We start from the raw sequence: 22,601 nt of genomic DNA on the forward strand, positions 1-22,601 counted from the left end.
TTTATTTTGGTTTATGGGTTTGGTGACTGTATTTTATTTTTATGGTTTGATGATATGGAGTTACTATATCATGGTGGTTGTCAAGCATGGGAATTGAGAATTGCTGAATTTTCGAGAAACTTCAGGAAATTCTGAAAATTTCAAAAGTTCAGGAAATTTAAAATAGCTTGATCACGAAAGCACCACTGTATAATGCAGCCTAGTCACAGAAGCTGTAATGTTTGTTGGGCATTGGTGAGTGCTTTTATGTGTAATTTAGGTTTAACAGCACTTCTTGATTAGTGTAGCGAAAAGTGAGCAGGGGATGACTGCTGCTGGGTATCATGTGACAGAGTAGTTGCTAGGAACAGAACATACATAACTGAAATAGTGTCTTAGTTAGTTCATATTGTGAGCACTTCTGTCCGTGACATTTGCATGGTGTCTGGGAGTGTTTTTTGACCTTATAGAAGGGGATGGTTGTTAGACAGTTTGGACGTGACCCGCTGCTTTGTTTTTCAGGTACCGACTATTCTTTCAGCATTTGGTGGTGGTGCTTAGTGCATCACAGTTATATTTTGAACACTACCTTCATTGCTTCTTTTTCCATTTCAATGTTGCTGATCCCTGCTTGAACTCCAGATCGAGATCCTGTGGCTATAGAGCGCTCCAACCTGCTGAACTTGACAAAGTTGGTTGTGAAAGAGCTCATAGAATCATCGCTGAAGTTTGGGCGTATGCTCGACTCGGACCATCCTCCATTGCAGCATTTTTTTATCCTGCTTGAGCATGTCCTGAGACATGGCCTGAAGCGTAAGTGCGACTTTTAGCTTTAAATAATATTAAAATTACTCACTAGTAAATATTCTCAGTTTGGTGATGCAGTCACACAGGCATTTTTGTCGTAACAAGGTACGGTACATTGCTAATTTGACTCAATGAAGTGACTTTTCCCCCTGCACATGACATATATGGCTGCAGTTATACACCTCAACGCGTTACCGAGCTCTGAGTTGCAATCACATTATCCTACTGCAATATGACATACTAGTTTTCTGCTGCTAACTTCATTTCAGTGTATTTAGCCTGTACAGTATATTGATGCGTTCATCAACAGCATTGAACAACTGCTCTTTCTTGTTCTATATAGCATAAAGTGCATAAAACACGAATGTAATTTGGTTTGTTGCACTTTGTGGTAAAGCGAGCTTTTATTCAGAGAACATTAAATTTAACATCGACACATGCACAGCTTATGTAATGATGCGAACATGGTGTAACATTGTGTCATTGCAAGTCGTTTGGAAGTTCTTTTCTGCTTGAACTTTCATTTCTTAAAGACATTCGATTTGTCATAGCTTCATTTGGAATATTAGCTAAATGCAAATATTTCCTTTTCTTGCCGTGTGCATGTAGTTCAACAACTTTTCTACCCACCTGGTAGACATAAATATGCTGTATACAGCAAAAATACTACTGCAGAAATGAGATGTTGGTTTGAAGGTTACTGTACAAACAAGATTTAGGAAATACTTTTTAATGACCAGCTGCATATTTCTGTTAGAATACGCTTGCGATGAAAGTAATTAACCATGGTTATGCATGTGTATGTGAGGTAATAAAAATTTTGGCCACAAGGATTCTATGAAAAAGTCCATAAACCTACGGTTGTTTGAAGTGGTTAGTATTTCTTATGTTCATTTCTTATATATATGTTGCTCTGGCACGAATGTCAGTTTGACAAGCATGTGCACGCATACATTGCCTTGTGTTACTCAGGATATGTGCTTTCTTAATTATAGCTGATTACTTACTTGGCTAGCAGTGATCATATTCTTAAATATTGAATACTTTAGTTATGGTTATATGAGAAAAGTTTAGAGTGTAATTGCAAACATCAAATTCAATTCTTTATACTGCACTTCCTTTTGTGTAGTCTTTTATGTTTATTTTTCCTACATTGAATAGAAACGTTAGAAGCTGGACAGTGGCACTGCAATGACCACCTTGAGCATAAAGATGACAATGTACTCGAATGTTCTGTGAATGAATGAATTCAACTTTTTTCCTTGTGAAACATTTTTATCGAAACAACAGGGCACCAGTAACTTTTTATACTTGGTATCAAGAGTTACTGATACCAGTTAGTCTTAATATTTAGTAAACAGCATAGGCTGTTCCGACTCACAATGTCACGCTGGAAGAGTAACTGACAAGAATTTTTTGACTGGTCAACATTCAGGCTTCACATTGTTGGGGCGAACATATAAGACACAAAATGACCCAATGGGTAAAACGCATAATAAAGTTTGTCCATGGCAAAACCAAGCGCAGCACGGAATGCAAAGACGCAGAAGAAAATATGCACGCAGTACCGAGTTTCAACTGTGCATGTGTCTTTCTTTCTGTATCATCATCTTCCATGCTGTGCTGAGTTTTGCCATGAATTACGAACTCACTCAAGCTTCCATCCTGGAAATATGTTTGTTCACTGAGTGTTTGAGAGCAGTGTTTTAGCTGCATGCAAGCCAGCTGGCACAGCGATACATTTATGCTTATGACCACATTCATTTTAATGTAGAAAAAAAATATACAGAGAAAAGGGGCATGGCACAAACAATTTAATTTGAAGTTATAGATGGCAGTTCAAAATGTGTTTATTAATCATAGCTGAAAAGGTTTGTACTTATTGAGGTGACAATGTTTGGTAATAATTTAATACAGTAAAAAATAGGGGCTGAATTGTGCAGTGTGACTGCAGACATTATTTTATTAGTTTGTCCACATAGACTGAATTCATATTTTGACAATTCTGGCTAATGTTAGCAGTGTTAGCTGAGACACCCTCTGTGTGTGCATGTGCATGCACAATAAATATTTATAAAATTGGTCTTGTAATAGGCACCCCTTTCCATTGTTTTCTTTGTATTAATATACTTGGCCTCTGATTAATTCTTTCGTGAGTAAATAAGCCTCTCTGGTTACGGCAACTGGGCATCAGCAGGCAAAAGCAACTGATTTCCAAATGGCATTAATGCTCTTTTTGGGATGCAAAGTGTGTGGGATGAGGATTTGCTTGCTAAAGTGCCTCTACCTTACTTCCAGCTAAAAAAGGCATTCTGGGACCTAAGAAAGAACTCTGGAATGTTCTTGAGGCAGTTGAAAAGTTTGTACCTGAAGCAGCTGACATTACAACAAGTGTGCGAGACCTCCCAACTGTCAAGTTAGTTGGTGGAATTTGTTGTTTTCGTTTTGTTCATGCATGCCACAGGGCATGTCAAACTACATTGTGGCCATTATGGGTCTATATGGCCTTCTGTGTTTAAATTGCCCCCTGCAGAAATGAAAGGTTACTGATGAAGACATTGATTGTATTGCGAGACATCAGAATTTCAACTCTGTTGCTTTTAAGGTCCTGTAATAGGACAACCATTGCTAATGATGAAACATTATGTGGAAGTTTTTTAGCACATGCTTTATTCTTAAAGGGTCCCTGAAGCGGTTTGGATGAATTTTGTAGGCGCATAGGGTAAACAGGGCATAGCGCTAACAAACAGGGCATACAGTAAAATATTGCCATGACAATTTAAGTGAAGTGCCTCATCTTAAGAGAGCTATGAATGATTAGAAGTTACCCTCCTCCCTAGCCATGCTCTTTCTTCTCACCTCGTTCACCGAGTGATTGGGGATAAGTTCCGCCTTCACTGACTCTACGTCCTGATGTGACGTCGTTTTGTCTGCTTCTGGTTATCTTCTTTGAGCCACCACGTAAATCACTCCACTAGCCGCCTGGCTGTCAATCCCCCGTGAGAGCTATCCAAGCAGCGTGCGTTGTAAGCATTGTCGCAGTGCTGAGCGTCTCTGTCTGGTATTCTGATAAACCTCAGGCAAGCTGGATGTTTTGACGAATGGGCAGAGTCGTAAACTAAAACCCCTTCATACTACTTCTGCTGTGATGAAGGGGCTTTAGCTTAAACGTGAACGGCCTGCGCGGTGCAGCCACATGGTGACGCAGAGCTTAACCAGCCAAACACAGAGCTGTAACACATTGCTGTAACCAAGTGTGGAACAGTTTAAACATTTAAAATGACAGAATGTTCACGATTATGCTCCTACGGAAAATTTACAACAGCAGCAAAGTAGAATAAGCCTGCTTACTGCTATATTAGCTGTGTGCTTGTCTAGTTGAGCTCTGTGCCACCAGGTGGCTGCACCGTGCAGGCCGTTCATGTTTGCCTCAGCCTATCCAGTAAAATGCCCAGTCAGCTTGCGCTTACGTGTACCTGAATACTGGACACGCTAAACCTCTTTATTGTTGTAGAAATCCTCCGGTGTGAAGTGACAGCAACAAATGCCTAGATGCTGGTGCATGGTGGCACAGGCGGGCAGGTTGAGCTAGACATCGCAGAAAGGGTGAAGAAGGCACTGTGCATCTTCAAGCGCAAACAACAAGCCGATGGAGAGGGGCTGAGACACCCAGGAGGAGGAGGTGACGTTCATAATTAGCACTGCTCGCCGAGTGCTGAAAGGGTGCCGAGCACGTAGCCACAGGGAGCCAGCCGCAGATCTCTGGCACAGGGTTCATCCCATCAGCCGACACGACAGGATCTGAAGTGGCTTAGTAAATGAGTGGAAGAAATGCAGTAACTACGTCAGAAGCAACCTCTCACGCAAGCTTAGGAAAGCCCGGCAGTTGAATTCACTGGGAGCAGAACACATGAAAACCTAACTTGAGAATGAAAAGGCTTGCGTAAACTTGCATGCACACAAGCAAAAAAAAAAAGACTAGGGAATGTGGCTAAGGCAGTCGGCATTTGCATGGCATTTGCCTTTCTTGTGCTGCACTAGAAAATCAAACTGTTGAAGTGCTAGACTCCACCTCATCAAGCGACCATTTTTGTTTGACATTTGGTTCAACCACACTAAAGGGGAGTGATCAGTTTCAAAAACAAAGGAAGAGCCTTTCAGACAACACAAGAGCTTTTCAAGAGCCCACACCAAGCAAGCGCATTCTTTTTCTGTTGTGCTGTAGGCTTGCTCGTGTGACTTTAGCTTTCGACTCGCACAGACAGCAGGGTGCTCCTCGCCTTTTTCATTCACCTGACTTGAAACAATGCCCATTCCACGGTCACTGGCGTCACATTGAACTCAGAAAGGCAGAGAGTAATCTGGTGCCACGAGAACCGGTTTGCTGACAAGAATTTTTTTAATCGCAGCAAATGCATCCTTACGCACTGTATTCCAACGCACAGTACGTAGTAGGCTTGGCCTTGCGCAGACCGTCTGTAAGAGAACTAGCGATATGTGCGAAGTTTTGAATGTAACTTCTGTAGTAGTCAGCTAAACCCCAAAAGGAACGCAAGTTAGTCTTTGTTTTTGGCAAAGGAAAGCTAGTGATTGCCTCAACTTTTAGTTCGGAAGGACGTCGCTTCCCTTGGCTAACAACATGCCCCAAGTAGTGGACGTCAATGCTTGCAAGACAACATTTGCCCAGTTTGAAAGTCAACACTGCTTCACGGATTCGAAGGAATACCTGCTGCAGATGCTCCATATGCAGTTGCCAAGTACTTGAGAAAACAGCGATGTCATCGAAATAGCTCTGCAGGCCTGCGAGTACACTTATTAGGCTCATCAGTGCTTGTGCTGTGACAGGAGAGGGCAGGTGCATGCGTGTGTAATGAAGGAATACATACTGTGTCCCGTGACACTTGCATCTGGCCATGCTTTGTATGCTTCACCATACTATGCATATGCTTCACCGTACTACACGTATGCTTCATCACGTAACACTGATGTATTTAGGCGAAGCTGACGTTGGGAAACCGGCATTATGCAATGTGTCATGCCTTCCGAGCTTCGAAACCGTTGGTGAGGATTACAAAGGCAGAGTCGGCGCCATTGTTAACAGCGGCGAATTGTTTTAATGAAAAACATGGCACCGAACGGCAAGAAGCTTGGTAACGAATGTCAAAGTAGCTAGGCCTAGCATTGCCTTGGTGGTGGCTACGGCTGCCAGCGGATCTGTGTGCGATAGTGCCTTGGATATAGGCGGCGATAGAATGTGATAGGTGCGAGATAATCGAAATGACAGTGGTGATGGCTTCGATCAATGCCGTTTCGACCTGCAGTCATGGCAAAAAGTCAGGAAAATCGGATCTCAAAAGGTTTTTGCATCTGAAATTTCAGACGGTCTTATACACTGACTCCATGAGGTAATGTGGCGGTGCCTCGAAGGATTCGGAATTATCAGGCATGTCCGAAAAAGTGGGTGTCCGGGAAATCAGTCATTGACTGTATTGCTTTCGAAAGTAACCAGTAAGCTTGCTTTGCTTCTTCAATGCCAACCCAGTAATTGCATTTACAGACTGTTGAAAGCTCTTATGTGCTGATCACTGAGAGCTTTACTGCAGTGGAGCTGTTTCAGCGATGCAATGTATGACACAATGTAAATCCACAGGCAAGTTGTCATTGCTTTCGAGCTCCACAGTTTTAGACTCTCCTGCTCCATACAAGAATCCAGCCTTTCGAAAACAGTTTTTGATGCAATGCATGCTAACCTTCATCCAAGTGCATTTATCATTTCCACAGCAATGAACTGTGTCGCCCATAGCAGGATGTTAGCAGCTGAGTGCTCAGTTTGAAACTGCATGGGCTTGATCACTCGTTGCCAGCTGAGAGGTACTGTTGAAGTCACACCCAGACGTGCACAGCTGCGGACCACACTAGAAAGTAGGAATGCAAGGAGAGTGACGCCTTCTAGGGAGACTGAGAGGTAGCTCCAACGTTCACTTTAAAGGAACTTGGAGTCGCGACATGTTCGTTTTATCCAAGATTTGCTGCCATATACTGCATGAGAATTGTTATCATCATGCTTTGTTTGTAATAACTGAGCATTCATATTAAATGTGATTGTTATAAGTGGGCTCGACTGCAACACGAACCATTGAAAGCGAACACCTAAACTATAATCATTTCAAAACGTCAGCTGATGTGTTTGAGGCACCATAGAAGAAAGGTTGACGTGTCACAGTGAGTTCAAAAGCTCCTGCAACAGCCTAGGCACAGGTAGTTGAAGCAGTAAGAGTTCTTCACACCGCACGTATGCCTTCTCATCATTGCTCACCCTAACCCTAGTTAATGCACCTAGACGTGGCCATTATGTGAATTGTATCTGTACTCGCATTGCGAGCTCCACTACTTTCTTGTAAATAGTGGCACAGTGCTCCTTATGTAACATCACAATATGTGTAATAAATTCGCCCTGAAACTTTCTGTGCCATCATGAGCACCACAGTACACAGACTAATGAGTGAAAGGAAGTAGGTTTCAGGACTACCATATTGCAGTTTCACAATGCCGTCTTCAGCATTGACCTAGAGGCACAAGTTTCTGGCTTCTCCTGCAAATGCAACCATGTATAATCAACATGGCTGTGCAATGATGCTGTTGAACAGAGGGCATGTGCTGCATCGCTCAAGCTGGCCATCAACTGGCTATGGCTGCACACATCGAGCTGTTCAAGTGATAATACAAAAATGCATTTTTTTTTTTTCAGTTAAAATGCTGTCTCATTTTCGTGGAAGTCTGAGCGGCCGGTACTGTCACTGTGACACTGAAACACTTGTAGCACTGCCTAGCTAGTGCTGGTTCCTCATACCGAAGTAACTGGCAACAAAATAAATGGTGCCATCACCAAAGAGGAAGTGTAGTACTATAATTGGTTTGCATTTGTGAGCCTCTGTACTGTGTTGAGCTGTAATGTTTGGCCAAGCTAGTCAGGATTATGCCCTGCATGCACTGTGTTTCTTTATTCATAATGTCCAGATTTGTTAAGAGGTAATTTAAGGGGGTTTCAGCTTTTTAAAATAATTCCAATAAGGACAACAAAATAAAAGCATGAAATGCAATGCAAGATGGGGTGGAAAAGTGCAAGGTATAGAAGATGGTAATAAGAAAACCTATGGATAGCCAGAAATGCTCTGTTATTCACGTGTAGTTATATATATTTATAACCTTAAGAGTTTCCATACAGAACTATGTTGCCTTGATTATAATTTTTTTTTGTTTTCTGTTAATTAATGGATTATTTTCAATCATTGAGGAGCATATTTTTGCATCTTCTATGTCATTTTCTGTAACCTAGTATTCATGCTGCTTTGTTATGCATTAACAGGAGTCAGTTGGGCCGAGCCCGAGCATGGTTGAGGCTTGCGTTGATGCAGAAGAAGCTTGCCGACTACTTTCGCCTGGTTGTTGACAAGAAAGATGAACTTCTTAGGTGAGTGATAGCTTACTTGCCAGCTTTCTTTCTTCACCTGGTTACAGATATGCAGACAATCTTCAAAGGCAGTCCTAGCATGTGGCACCTAATGTTCTAGTGGTGAACGAAAATGTCTTCAATTTTGAAGGAAAATTCTAGATCAGGATTTATTTTAATATAAATATACTTCTTTGAGCCACTTTCTGTAGGCAGTTCTGATTTATTCCTTTAATAACTCCACCCAACCACTGATTGACAGGTCTCTACCAAAACTACTTATGGCAGTGACAAAAAGATTGAGAGTACACGGCTACTCACGACACGGTTGTCTTGAGGTCCTCATTATGCTTGCTGTTTGTCAGCAGGCACTGCTGTGTGCTACCAACCATAGCTGTGGAAAAGCAGCAAATGCTAATTGCTTGTACTTTAGGGTAAACTGCACCATACCTGTTTAGCATTGCGCAGGCCAACTGCAACAAAAGTTTACTTAGGCTAAATTGGTTATAGATGAGTAGTCTATTGCAACTTTCACATACCCTGACTCCACCGAGCGGTGGCTACCAGAATCTTGTTAGAGATTATTGAAATGTCGGACATGCTTGATAAAGCAGATGTGGTTGCTTGCTCGATCTCATTTGCGGTCATTTAGCTGACATTGTGTGCTGTCTTTATATTTCTTTGATACTTTGAGTTGCTGAAGGTGAATTAAAAGTATAAAATCAGTCTGATTCGTTGTGTGCCTCAGTGCACACACGCCATGCAGTGAGATGAGAAGGAAGCTTTCGAAGGAGCACCTTAAAAAGGCATCGGGAACCAAACTTCTGATGGGCAAACCAGTAGCCAAGCCCATGAAAGTATACTGCAGCCATGTTGTGCCTGGGGACATTTTTTGCCATAGTGACTATTTCGCCCTTGTCAAGGCCATTCCTCCGCTCAACACCATCACCCTCCAGAACAGTATTCCTCGTAATGTATTCCTCCAGTATTCCTCGTAATGTGCACCCCTTTTACAGTGAAATAGGCCAGAAAATTGCATGCACTTAAGAGTTAGACATGGAATAGATTTTGTGCTAGTGAAACTGGCAAAACCCCATCAAGAACATGGCTACAAAGCAGGGGTTTGAACAATAACTGTCATGCATTGCTTAGTTCTACAGAATATGAAAAGCAGAAATGGCTCCGATTGTTTTCAGTAAAAAAAAAAGCTCCTTAAGAAGGGAGTCGGGCTAAAAGCTTACACAAAGTGCCATGAGAGTCGCATAGTGTTTGGCATCCCAGAGCCCTGTACCTACATCTACTGTAAACAGAAAATGAAAAATGTTGTTCAAATCGAACTAGCAAAGTAACAGATGCATTGGATAGCACAGAGGCCATTGCGCTGTGGTCCAATGATGCTGTAAAGACTTTTTTGAAGGGTAGTGTGAGTGAAAATTAGTCATGAAAGTTAGTAGTGTGCCTGTCATGCTGCTATAGTGGCTATGGCGCCGCACTACTAAGCCCAAGGGTGTGGGATCGAATCCAGGCCATGGTGGGCGCATTTCAGTGGGAGTGAAATGCAGAACTGCCTGTGTACCGTGCATTGGGTAGTCAAAATTAACCTGGAGTCTCCTACTACAGCATGCCTCAATCAAATCGTGGTTTGACTCATAAAGCCTCAGAGTTTTTAAAGTTAGTGCTAAAATTTCACTGGTTACAAAAATTGTGTGCATGCTAAGACTAATTATACAGCAGACTTCCATTAATGTGAGTTCATTTAATTTTTTTTTTTTGTTAATTCGATCCCGACCAAAGGTCCCGGCTGCTGCCCATGCATTTCAATGGGCCCAAACTTTCGTTGTTTCGATCCTAAAAGTGGCCTTCGCCAAATAATTTGAACTTGACAAGTCAGCACGCACATGCCTGACCTCTATGGTGGCCAGTGATCTCTAGCTTGGGGACAGCGAGTATGTTGTACACACGTCACCTCCCATCGAGAATACTTATTTTCAGCCTGCGGTAGGAAGATTTTCAAGCTATAACAGCAGCTCACAATGTATGATTACTATATTTACCCTATTCTCACACATGCCTGAGGAAATTGGACCAAAGATTGCCTGCATGGTGCCATCATATACGAAACCAAAACTGCCTTTGCATTGTTTGTATGCTGTACTGTATAACACGGATGCATAGCGGCAAAGCTGACTTTAGGAAACCAAGAAAAATTAAATTATGGGGTTTTATGTGCCAAAACCACTTTCTGATCATGAGGCACGCCGTAGTGGAGGACTCCAGAAATTTCGACCACCTGAGGTTCTTTAACATGCACCTAAATCTAAGTACATGGGTGTTTTCGCATTTCGCCCCCATCGAAATGCGGCCGCCGTGGCCGGGATTCGATCCCGCGACCTTGTGCTCAGCAGCCTAACACCATAGCCACTGAACAACCCGGCGGGTAGGAAACCAGAAGCCATGGTGCAACATATATTAGATCCTTAGATCCATTTCACTTGCTAAAAAATCGGGCACGCGTTAAATTACTACTGTAGGTTTCTACTTTGAACACATAGAAAGTGGGCATGTTAGAAACAGGCAAATATTGCCAAATAACTTGGGCGGTGTGCTTTGGCTTTTTTTTCTGCATCTTGTTTAGTTACAGAAATTCAGATACAGATCATTCGATCAATTTCGTGGTCCTGTCAGGATCGCATTAACCAAAGTCGACTGTAAAACTATATGGCAAGTCTTATAAGCAGGGTCTACAATGACCCAAACATACACCTTATGCAGGGACCATTTCATGCTTGTTAAAAAACCCCACCAGATCATGGTGACAGGAGTACTTGTTTTGTGTGCACATGCACACTCCTTGCCCCATTTTACCACTCATTACCATATTATAGTGTAGGTTAGTAACCAGCTGGCTAACATTTGTTTGCTGTTACTTAAAAAACATCGGGAAACTGTTGCTGTAATTCTATGGAGTTTCTTAGCATGCCATAGACTTATGGGAATAGTCTCATGTATACTACTGCTGTCTTCAGTCTGAAATGAAAACTTGACCTTCAAATCAATCTATTGTTTCCTTATTAAAGGAACACTAAAGATAGTTTTCTCTGATTGCTTCAGAAAGTTTTTAATCTAAAGCCTCTACTCCACGAAACTTCTGCCGGGTTTCTTTCCACAGTCCAGTTCTCTTTCTCATTATCCATCTATACTAAATATATCATTGCCAGTTACTGCGACACAAGTGGCCCCAAGATCTTATATTTATATGCTCTTGGACAGTTCCTGTTGGAAAAAAGGTTGTTTGTGCTTTCTGTTCTCCCATTGACAGGTATTAGTGGTGAGTACCAGTTGTGAACGAGGTACTGCTAATATTTATTAGAGTAGATACCACAGGAGCCTTCTGCTTGGCTCAGCTATGTTGTTTAGCCTAGCTGACTAGCGTCACCCAGGATAGAGGTGGATAAAGAGGTGCTTATGTGCCAATGAAGGCTCATATTTTCTTATTTGAGTCACATTGAATACAAATAGCTGAGAATATTGATTAACCTTGTCTCCTGAGCTAATACAGGAAGCCAGCAACCAGGCACGTACCCAGGGGGGGCCCGGGGGGGGGGGGGCCCGGCCCCCCCCCCCCCGAAATCAAGTAGCATACCCCCCCCCCCCCTACTCCCCACCCACGCCACCACTCCTCACACATTCCTAAAGCGTCGCCAGATCAATGTTGAGACTTCGCAGCTGTTCATCGGTCAGCATTATGCTGCCTTTTTCACTCCTTTTAGATGGCGGTAGTTATCGGCATCTCGTGTAATCTGACGGACAGTTGTCTCGTAGATTCCGCACCCGCGCGATTAACTCGAGATGCGTTCAGTTGTCACCATCTATTCAACCGTCACGCGCATAGCTGTTGCTTTTGTTAGTTCAACCTTCTTTGTTTAGGCTGATCCTGGGACCAGGAGAGGGATGCGGCTGTTACTCAGCTGGTCTGTACTCTCATGGAACGAGTTGCGGCCGGAGAAAACGCCAATTGCGTTTAACTTATCCCTCTGCTTCATTGTTTCCTTGAGTTACGGCTCGCCGCGACGCTGGCAGATGCCCGGAACCATATACATGTGAAATGGGTTAGATAAGATGGGAAATAAAATAATGTGAAAAAGCGTCCATCATGAAACTCTGCAAAACCCTTAAACCCATAAGTAAAATGACTGTCGCCCGTTACCTCATCTGTCTTTCCCTAACTGTATAGCACTTTTCATGCAAAATTGGCAACTGGAAACAAAAATCGCAAGGAGTCGAGAAATTAAGCGATCTACTAAGGGAGAGAGCCAAGGCAACAACCAAACTGCAAGCAAAAGCGAATAATAAAAAAGTTAACCGTTGTTTATGAGAATATTTATGGATCAACATCTTTTTATTCAAAAAGGAAGTAGAGAAAACGCCGCCGGAAGTGGAGAACAATTACTTGTTTTGAATGACGCTTCTACAGTTATCGGTCGAACCGCCTCACGTAGCCACTTCTCTGCTGTGCTTATGTGGGTGTTTTTCTAACCTTTCGCAGTGAGCGCAGTACGTCTAGAATCGCAGAGTCCTGCGCTCTACGCGGTTGTATGGGACTGGCGGCCGCACAGCGTTACGCGATTCGCGGAACTGTCAAAACTGATCAACAAGGCGAAAATAACTGATATTCGAAAATATAACATGAAAAAAACTGAAGAAGCCGTAAAAAATGAACGGAGCCTGAAATCAGTAAAAAAGAAACCTGGCATAAGACAAACCATGATGTATGCACTAAAAGATATGAAGGATAATATCATCAGCAATCTTGAAGATATAGTAAAAGCAGCGGAAAAATTCTAAGCTGACCTGTATACAGTACCCAGAGGAGTCACGATAGTTCACTGAGAAACAGTAATGAACAGGATACAGAAACTCTCCTATAACTAGCGATAAGGTCAGAAAGGCCCTGCAAGACATGAAACGATGAAGAGTGGGAGGATAAGGTGAAATAACAGTCGATTTAATCAAAGATGGAGGAGACATAATGCTTAGAAAACTGCCGGCTCTTTATAAGAAGTGTCTATCGACTGCAAGGGTGCCAGAAAACTGGAAGAATGCAGACATTATACTAATCCACAAAAAAAAGGAGATGTTAAAGAATTGAACAATTATGGGACCATTAGCTTGCTCCCAGTATTATATAAAATATTTACCAAAATAATCTCCCATAGAATAAGGTTAACACTGGGTTTTGTCAACCAAGGGAACAGGCTGGCTTCAGGAAGAGATACTTTACAATGGATCACATCCATGTCATCAATCAGGTTATCACGAAATCTGCAGAGTACAATAAGCCTCTCTATGTGGCTTATATAGATTACGAAAAGGCATTTGATTCAGTAGAGATACCAGCAATCGTAGAGGCACTACGTAATCAAGGAGTACAGAATGCTTACGTAAAAAGCTTGGAAAATATTGCTACATGCGTGAGGTATTTGTTTGTTTGAATGAGGCGCGTAAGCGCCATCACTCCAGAAAAGAGGAGGAAGAATGAACTGGGCTCGCGCTGTGAATCTAACCGGTCAGCGCTGCAACCGTTGTTGTAAATATAATCTGTAAATAGTTTCTCGTCTTACTGACTCGTCTTTCGCGTTAGAATATCTACAGAGGTTATACAGCTACCTTAATTCTACACAAGAAAAGCAGGGAGATACCTATAGAGAAAGGGGTCAGACAGGGAGACACAATTTCTCCAAAGCTATTTTTTGCGTGCTTAGAAGAATTCAAGCTGTTAAAGTGGGAAGGCTTAGGAGTAACGATCTACGGCAAATATCTCAGCAACCTTCGTTTTGCCGATGACATTGTTCTATTCAACAACAATGCAGACGAGTTACAACAAATTATTGGAGACCTTAACAGAGAGAGTGTAAGAGTGGGGTTGAATATTATTATGCAGAAGATGAAGATAATGATAAATAGCCGGGCAAAGGAAGAAGAGATCAGAATGGCCAGTCGGCCACCAGAGACTGTGAAGGAGTACGTTTACCTAGGTCAATTAATCAGAGGGAACCCTGATCATGAGAAGGAAATTCACAGAAAAATAAAAAGAGGTTGGATCGCATACGGCAGACATTGCCAGCTCCTGACTGGAAGCTTACCATTATTATTGAAAAGTAAGCTGTGCATTCAGTGCATTTTGCCAGTGCATATGGGCAGAGACTTGAGATCAAGTTAAGGGCCGCGCAAAGAGTGATCGAACGAAGATTGCTAGGCGTGACGTTAAGAGAGAAAGAGAGTGGTTTGGATCAGAGAGCGAACGGGTATAGACGATATTCTAATTGAAGTCAAGAGGAAAAAATGTATCTGGGCAGGTCATGTAATGCGCCGGTTAGATAACCGTTGGACCATTAGGGTTACAGAATGGGTACCAAGAGAAGGGAAACGCAATCGAGGACGACAGAACACTAGGTGGAGCGATGAAATTAGGAAATTCGCGGGCGCTAGTTGGAATCGGTCGGCGCAGGACAGGGGTAATTGGAGATCGCAGGGAGAGGTCTTTGTCCTGCAGTGGACATAAAACATGATGATGATGATGATGATGGAGGTGGTGGGTCCCCCCCCGAAAAAAAATCCTGGGTACGTGCCTTCCAGCAACGAAGATTCCGTTGCAAATAAGTACACTGCACGAGAGATGCCAGTGAAGGTGGTCCATGCCAAGTTTTGCATGTGCAAAGCTCTGGTCAAAGGGTTACTTGAGAGAACTGGTGCCTCAACAAATCATCAACCATCAACCATCAAATTTTAACAATACTACCGCAGAAGCGTAGCAAAGCAAAAACCATAATCACGAACGTGTATAGCCCACCTAAAGAAAGGAGGGCCGATTTTGAGGCCATCATTCGGTACGCCATGTGTCACTCCGGCACCGAGGATAGACTAGTGCTTCTTGGGGACTTCAATGCTCCTCACACCAGTTGGGGTTACCGAACAGACACCCCCAAAGGCCGGGAGCTCGAGCGAGCGACTGAAGCATATGATCTCCAACTCATCATTCTCCCTCAAAGCCCGACAAGATTAGGTAACAGCGTCAGTGCAGACACCTTTCCAGATCTCACGTTCGCAAATAATGTCAACGAGGTATTCTGGACCAATCTAGGAGAGAATCTAGGCAGTGACCACTTCATTATCAGTGTGTCGGTAGGCTCCCCGAAAATTCGGCGACCCTGTGGCCATGTGGTAATCACGAACTGGGTAAATTATCGCAAAATCCCCATGCCGGAGATATCACCTGAAAATGCTGAAGAGTGGGCAACACACATATGAGACGCTCACAAAGCAACATCTAAGCGGCTAGCGCTCACAGCGGAAACGCCGGTAGTTGACAACCATCTGCTACATATGTGGGAAGCCAGAAGGGGGCTAACTAAACGGTGGAAAAAACAGCGACTTAATCGCAAACTGCGCCACAGAATTGCTGAAATATCAGAGCGGGCAAACGTTTACGCACAGCAGTTAGAGACAGCGAGTTGGGCGACCTTTTGCGACTCACTTCGCGAAACGTTACACACTTCCAAGACATGGGCGATACTTCGCAGCATAATGGAACCAGGAAAAACAAAAACGGCCAATAACCGCACTCTTCAAAAACTTGCCGGAGAGTTTTCAGGAACAGATCAGGCCCTCCTCACTAAGCTTAAAGAGAAGTATGTAGGAGCAGTAATCACTCCCCCATGCACCTTGCCATACCAAGGGCAAGAAAACGCGGTGCTAGACGCTCCGATAACTAAGGCAGAACTCTTCGCGGCAGCGCAAGCTGCGAAGAGAAATACTGCTCCAGGACCAGATCAGCTCACAAATGCTATGATCCGGAATCTGAGCGACGAGCACCTAGAACAGCTTACCCGGTATTTTAATGAACAGATATGGGAGAGGGGCGTAGTTCCACAACAGTGGAAGGAGGCTAAAATTGTGCTTATTCCGAAAGCAGGATAACCTCATGATCTACAAAATCTCAGGCCGATATCACTAACCTCCTGTCTTGGCAAATTATTTGAGAAGGTGATCCACACACGTCTCACGTCTTACATTGAAGACGGCAACCTATTTCCCACTAACATATTTGGCTTTCGCCAACATTTGTCGACACAAGATGTTTTCCTGCTACTTCACGAAGAAGTTCTATGCAACACCACGGTTGGTGCGGAACATCTCGTCCTGGCTCTTGATTTAAAAAGCGCATTCGACACTATTTCACATGAACTTATCTTATCTGAGCTAAGTGACATCGGTTGTGGACAAAGAATCTATGATTACGCCCGCTCTTTCCTGACCTCTCGCACCGCGACAATAGGCATTGGCACTACGCGCTCAGACACTTTTCCCATGCCCAATAGAGGTACACCGCAAGGGGCGATACTCTCCCCCCTTCTTTTCAATATCGGCATGAGACGCTTAGCCAAAACACTCGACGTCGTACCTGGGCTAGGGTACGCGATATATGCAGACGATATTACCCTATGGGCAACCAGCGGCTCGTTAGGACAAAAAGAAGAAATCCTGCAAGAAGCAGCGACCGTTGTTGAAACCTTCGCTCGCAGCAGTGGAATGAGCTGCGCTCCCGATAAATCAGAATTTATCAGGATACGAGGTCGAGGCCGTCAAACTCACGAGCCGGTGAACCTCTATCTAGGAGACAGCCAGATAAAGGAGGTCCAGAAAATGCGAGTCCTCGGACTGTGGTTGCAAAGCAACAAACGAGTAGACCACACCATTAAAACCCTTAGGACTAGGGTGAAACAGATCTCCCGTATGATCCGTAGAGTAACTTATCACCGAAAAGGTTTCAAGGAAACAGAGACGATCTGGCTCGTTCAGGCTTTTGTGCTAAGTCGTCTCACATATAGCCTCCCTTTCCAGGACCCCACGAAAACAGAACTAAAGGCCCTAGATGCGTTGATTAGAACGTCGTACAAAGCGGCTCTCGGCCTACCACAGGGAACCTCTACTGAACGCCTGCTGGCCCTCGGGATTCACAATAACTACGAGGAGCTACCGGCAGCGACGCTCATATCTCAGCGGGAGCGGCTTAGCTTAACCTCCTCTGGCAGAAAATTACTTTGCCGCCTGGGTTACCCTACTCGTCCACAGTATGCGGGAGAAGAACTCGAATCTCTGCCCAGAGTCCTTCGTGAAAGGATCATAGTAGCCCCAATCCCTAAGAACATGAGTCCAAAATACCACCGGGGACGTAGAAGTGCTCGAGCTCGAAAGTTAATGCAGCAATTCGGTGGAAACCCGGATACAGTCTACACAGATGTCGCTCGATGTGGTGCTTACAAATACACCCTCGCAGTGGTAGGAGCGGCTGCAAATCAAGGGCTTGTGACTTGTGCCACGGCTAGAGTTGCATCTGCGAATACTGCAGAAGCTTCAGCCATCGCGCTAGCTATTAAAACTAAGGACGCTCTGGGACAATCATCGATAACTCTTACAGATTCCCAAGTCGCATGTAGACTATTCCTCACCGGGAGGCTACCACACAGCACCACTCACCTATTAGGATCCAACCTAATGCAGAAACACATGATCATCTGGTGCCTGGGTCACGTAGGACTCGAGGGCAATGAGAGAGCGATCGACCACTCTGACGAAAGCCCCTTTTTACCACGAGACATCCTTGAGCACCAGCGGCGCGAGCGAAGAAAGTACAGTCCACCACACCCTGACCTATCCAGGCAGGACTCTTATGACTGGTGCCAAATACAGACGCACACATTTCCAAACCTTTATTTGAAAAATGCCATTCACCCAACGCTGTACAGCGTTCGCTGTCCTTGGTGCGGAGGCCGGCCAACTCTCGCCCACATTACGTGGGACTGCCAGAACAGGCCACCCAAAATTAATACGCCAAAAATAGCCGGCAAACTTTTCGGAAGGGAGCAGTGGGAGATTTGGCTCGCCAGCGAGGATCGGGAGATGCAACTAGCGCTCCTCGACCAAGCACGGCGGTCCGCTCAAGCCAGTGGGGCCCTGGACTAGGGGCTCCACCCACTCGCTTTCTGCATTTTTTTTTCTTTCAAATAAACGTTTTGATATATAGTGCCTCAACTTGCTTCTTTTCTAGCATTTTTTAAAACCATCATGCATACAAATAGTATTGACATTTTGATCCTTTTGTCGACGTCTTCGCTCATGCCGTTGAAGGAGAACTCATGCCTGCACAGCACACAGAAATCATCAAGCTCCTCCAGCTTTTTCGTGCCTCATTTGAAATTTACCAACCATTTTTGGGCCGAGCATCCGCAGTCGTTCACCGTATTGACACCGGCCAACAAACACCATTGCGTCAGCGTCCGTATCATGTGCCGGCCGCTGAACGCTGGATGATCGACCAGCAGGTTGACGACATGCTGGAGCGTGGCATCATCCAGCCCTCTAACAGTCCCTGGGCTTCTCCGGTTGGCCTCGTTAAAAACAAAAAAAAAAGATGGCTCCATATGGTTCTGCATCAACTATCGCAGCCTTAACCGAATAACGTGCAAAGACGTCTATCCTCTGCTGCGCATCGACGATGCCTTGGACAGTCTACAGGGAGCGGAATTCTTTTCCTCGCTAGATCTGTGCTCCGGGTACTGGCAAGTGCCAATCGCAGAGGCGGATCGCCAAAAAGCAGCCTTTGTAACACCTGATGGGCTATATGAATTTACCGTCATGCCGTTCAGCCTCTGCAATGCACCTGCCACTTTCGAACAAATGATGGACCCCATTCTTCGAGGGCTGAAGTGGAAAACGTGCCTCTGTTATTTAGATGACATTGTGGTTTTTTTCCACCGACTTTGTATTGCACCTCAGTCGCCTCAAGCAAGTCCTTGCGTGCCTCTCCACTGCTGGACTGCAACTAAATTTGAAGAAATGACACTTCAGCGCTTGCATTCTTACTATTCTCGGCCATGTAGTTTCAAAAGACGGTATCCTCCCAGACCCCATGAAACTTATAGCCATATCCGAGTTCCCTAAACCAACCACCATGAAAGAGCTTGACAGCTTCATTGGCCTATGCTGATATTTCCAACGCTTTGTCCGTAACTTTGCCCCTATCATCGCCCCCTTGACACAGCTTCTCACTGACAGTTCTGACCTATCGGCCTGGTCCCCAGTGTGCGACAACACATTCCAAGAACTGCGATGCGTTCTCACCTTGCCTCCAGTACTGCAACACTTCGATCCCTCTGCTCCAACTGAAATCCATACGGATGCTAGTGGTGTCATGCTGTTCTTGCACAATGCAAGGATGGCTTCGAAGAGTACGTCGTTGTGTATGCCAGCCACATCCTTACCAAAGCCGAGGCACACTACTCAATTACTGAGAAGGAATGTCTGGCCATCATTTGGGCTATCGGAAAATTTCGTCCTTATGTGTATGGCTGTCCATTTGACATTGTGACCGACCATCATGCCCTATGCTGGTTATCTTCACTAAAAGATCCAACTGGTCAGCTCGCCCGTTGGGCATTGCGCCTACAAGAGTACAACATCCACATTGTTTATCATTCAGGCCGAAAGCATTCTAACTCTATCCCGGTCACCCCTGCCTTCTGGTCCTGTCCACTCATCTATTTCCAGCTGCAGTGCCTTCGCCGTCAACATTTCCAACATGCCATCAGAGCAGCGCAAAGACCCATAGATCTCTTCACTTATTGACTTCTTGTCTACCAGTTGCCAGTGCCGATCTCTCAGATGCTCCGTCACTAAGCTGCGCACTTCATCATTCGGGATAACCTGATGTACTGCCGCAACTACAATTCGAGCGGCTGCAAGTGGTTGCTTGTTATACCCCGACACCTCCGCTTCGACATCTGCACCATGTTCCACGATGACCCACAATGCGGCCACGCTGGTGTATTAAAGACATACTCTCGCCTCCAGCTTCGGTACTACTGGTGCGGTATGTACCGTTTCGTTCGCCAGTATGTCCGGTCATGCCACATGCGCCAACGATGCAAGATGCCCCCTCAACATGCCGTTGGCCCCTTCCAACCTTTACCATGTCCTGTGCAAATGTTCGACTGTGTCGGCATTGACCTATACAGTCCGCTTCCCATCACTCTTAAGTGGCAACAGCTGCGTTATTGTTGCTGTCAGCCACCTCACAAAGTACGCTGAAACTTCAGCCCTAGCATCTGTCACAGCAAAAGACGTCGCCTGTTTTATCCTTCAAAACCTGATTTTATGACATGGAGCACCTCGAGAAATACTGAGCGACAGCGGTCACGTTTTCTTGTCCGATGTCATTTCAGCATTGCTAAAAAAGTGTCGCATCATTCACCACACTGCCACAGCATATCATCCTCAAACTAATGGGATGACAGAGCATTTTAACTGCACCCTTGGCGACGTGTTGGCCATGTATGTTTCATCTGACCACTCGAATTGGGATCGCATTCTGTCTTTTGTCACTTACGCTTACAATACTTCCATGCAAAGCACCACTGGGTTCTCCCTTTTTTTCTCCTTTACGGACACAAACCTTCATGTACTATGGACATGATTCTACCTTACCGGCCAGATGCTTAGGATTGGACGACTGTTTCTAGAGCGGCTGCATACACTGAAGAATGTCAGCAGCTCGCTCATTCGTTCCTATCCCAGGACCAGTGGCGCCAAACGCATCGCCACGATTCATCCACTACGGCTACGTGCTTTGCTCCAGGCTTCTGGTCTGCTTGTGAGTGCTCTCTACTCCTACAGGCCGTTCGTCCAAGCTGCTCTCCAAGTACCACAGTCCTTATTGGGTACTGAAACAAACATCCGTGGTAAACTACCTCATCGAGCCAATGGAAGCATCTTCCGACCAGCATAGTCATGGCCAGGAAATTGTCCATGTCTCCCTGCCCAAGCAGTGCCATGAACCACCTATGTTCTCCTGTCCTTAGGTCGCCAGGATGGCTGCTCTTTCGGTGGGGAGTGATTGTACTGAAGGCACTGGGCAGTGGGCATGGTAATGGGGAAAAGAAGATGACGAGAAGCGCTTGCTTGCCCATTTTGCTATAGCATCGACTTGTTTCAGCCGACCGCTACAAAACTAGAACTAGTGCTGCTAGGCGAAGACCCCCGTTGTACTTTCTATAAAGATACAAGGAATTATGATTGCAGTGAATTTGATGCAATTAATAAAAATGATAGAGCGTCATTTAATTACACACGCTTGTTATTCGCTCATCGCAGACAGCACTTATTGATTGAGGCATCACAATCATCACATTTTCAATTTGTTTTATTAATAATTAATTCTGAGCTCAGGAGGAGGAGGAGAAGATTTTAATGAAGAGAAAGGAGGAGAGGCCAGCCTGGAGAGCATGTGTCTCTAGCCTGTTACTCCTCACTGGGATAATGCAAAGTGGGAGATACAGAGAAAAATAGGTGGAGGGTGATTATGATAAGGTACAATGAGCGACTATATATACATGTCCAATATGCGGATGTGCACTTTTTTGTTTAATGTGAACGTTTATTCAGTAAAACATGAATTATGTACAAAACATTGTTTGGACCAATAGCTGCAAAGGCTAGTGACCGGTCCAATACAAAAATTACAAGCAATTCAGCCGCAGAGCGTGAAGGGCTGAAGAACAATTGAGATGTACACAACACTATAGTGTACAACTGTAATAGAAAATGTTTATGAAATACACACAATGAATCCAAGAGAAAAATATGACAGAAAAAGAAAATTCACATAAGAGTTTCATACAGAGTTTCATTACACTTGTAATGCAGTTTAGTGGTCATTTTAACATTTCTTGTTGCTTTAACCTCTATTGGTAGTTCATTCCATATTTTGACACCACTGAACTCGATCAGGCGTCCACCATATACATTGTTACATTTGGGCAGGTTAAAATTGCAGTTGGATGCTTGCCTTGTACTGCGAGAAGGTAAAACAAAGAGGCTTAATGGAAGGGTAGAATTAGTGTTTATGATAGTGTTGATAAAGAGCGAAGTTTTATAGTTGCACTAGGACCAAAATGATAGTACCTGATTATCATGAAAAATGTTGCTCCCGGAATGACCTGAATTAGTAGTTATCGCAGTCAATGCTCACTTTTACAGACTCACACACTACACGCAGGATTAATGTGGTCCACACAAAACGTTTTCAGGCAAACACATTTCATGCTGTCTTTACGTCTAACAGGTCCTAGAGAGGACTGTCTAAGCTGGTCTAACATAGAAAATTCAAGAGTAATATTATAGTGCATTTGGCATAGTCAACTCTTTTCCACCCGCCTAAAATCTTTTCTTCCGAAAAGGGGTGGGAGTTCAAGCAGTCAACACTAAACTTAAGTGTCCTCGCCCAGCCGCATATTAAGGGCACACGCAA

At 44.3% G+C, this 22,601-nt stretch overlaps 1 protein-coding gene across 3 annotated transcripts in view; it reads left to right on the forward strand.

Moving 5' to 3' along the window:
* Window positions 1–22,601, forward strand: part of LOC135904821 (RUN and FYVE domain-containing protein 2) — a 116,904-nt gene that overhangs the window by 10,372 nt on the left and 83,931 nt on the right. For all 3 annotated transcript variants that reach the window (XM_065435804.1, XM_065435805.1, XM_065435802.2), the window contains 3 exons: window positions 622–792; window positions 3,085–3,202; window positions 8,153–8,257. In XM_065435804.1, the coding sequence (XP_065291876.1) occupies window positions 622–792; window positions 3,085–3,202; window positions 8,153–8,257 (394 nt within the window). The remainder of the gene's footprint in view (window positions 1–621; window positions 793–3,084; window positions 3,203–8,152; window positions 8,258–22,601) is intronic.

Source organism: Dermacentor albipictus, chromosome 1 (assembly GCF_038994185.2).
Source record: "Dermacentor albipictus isolate Rhodes 1998 colony chromosome 1, USDA_Dalb.pri_finalv2, whole genome shotgun sequence".
Lineage (NCBI taxonomy): Eukaryota > Metazoa > Arthropoda > Arachnida > Ixodida > Ixodidae > Dermacentor > Dermacentor albipictus.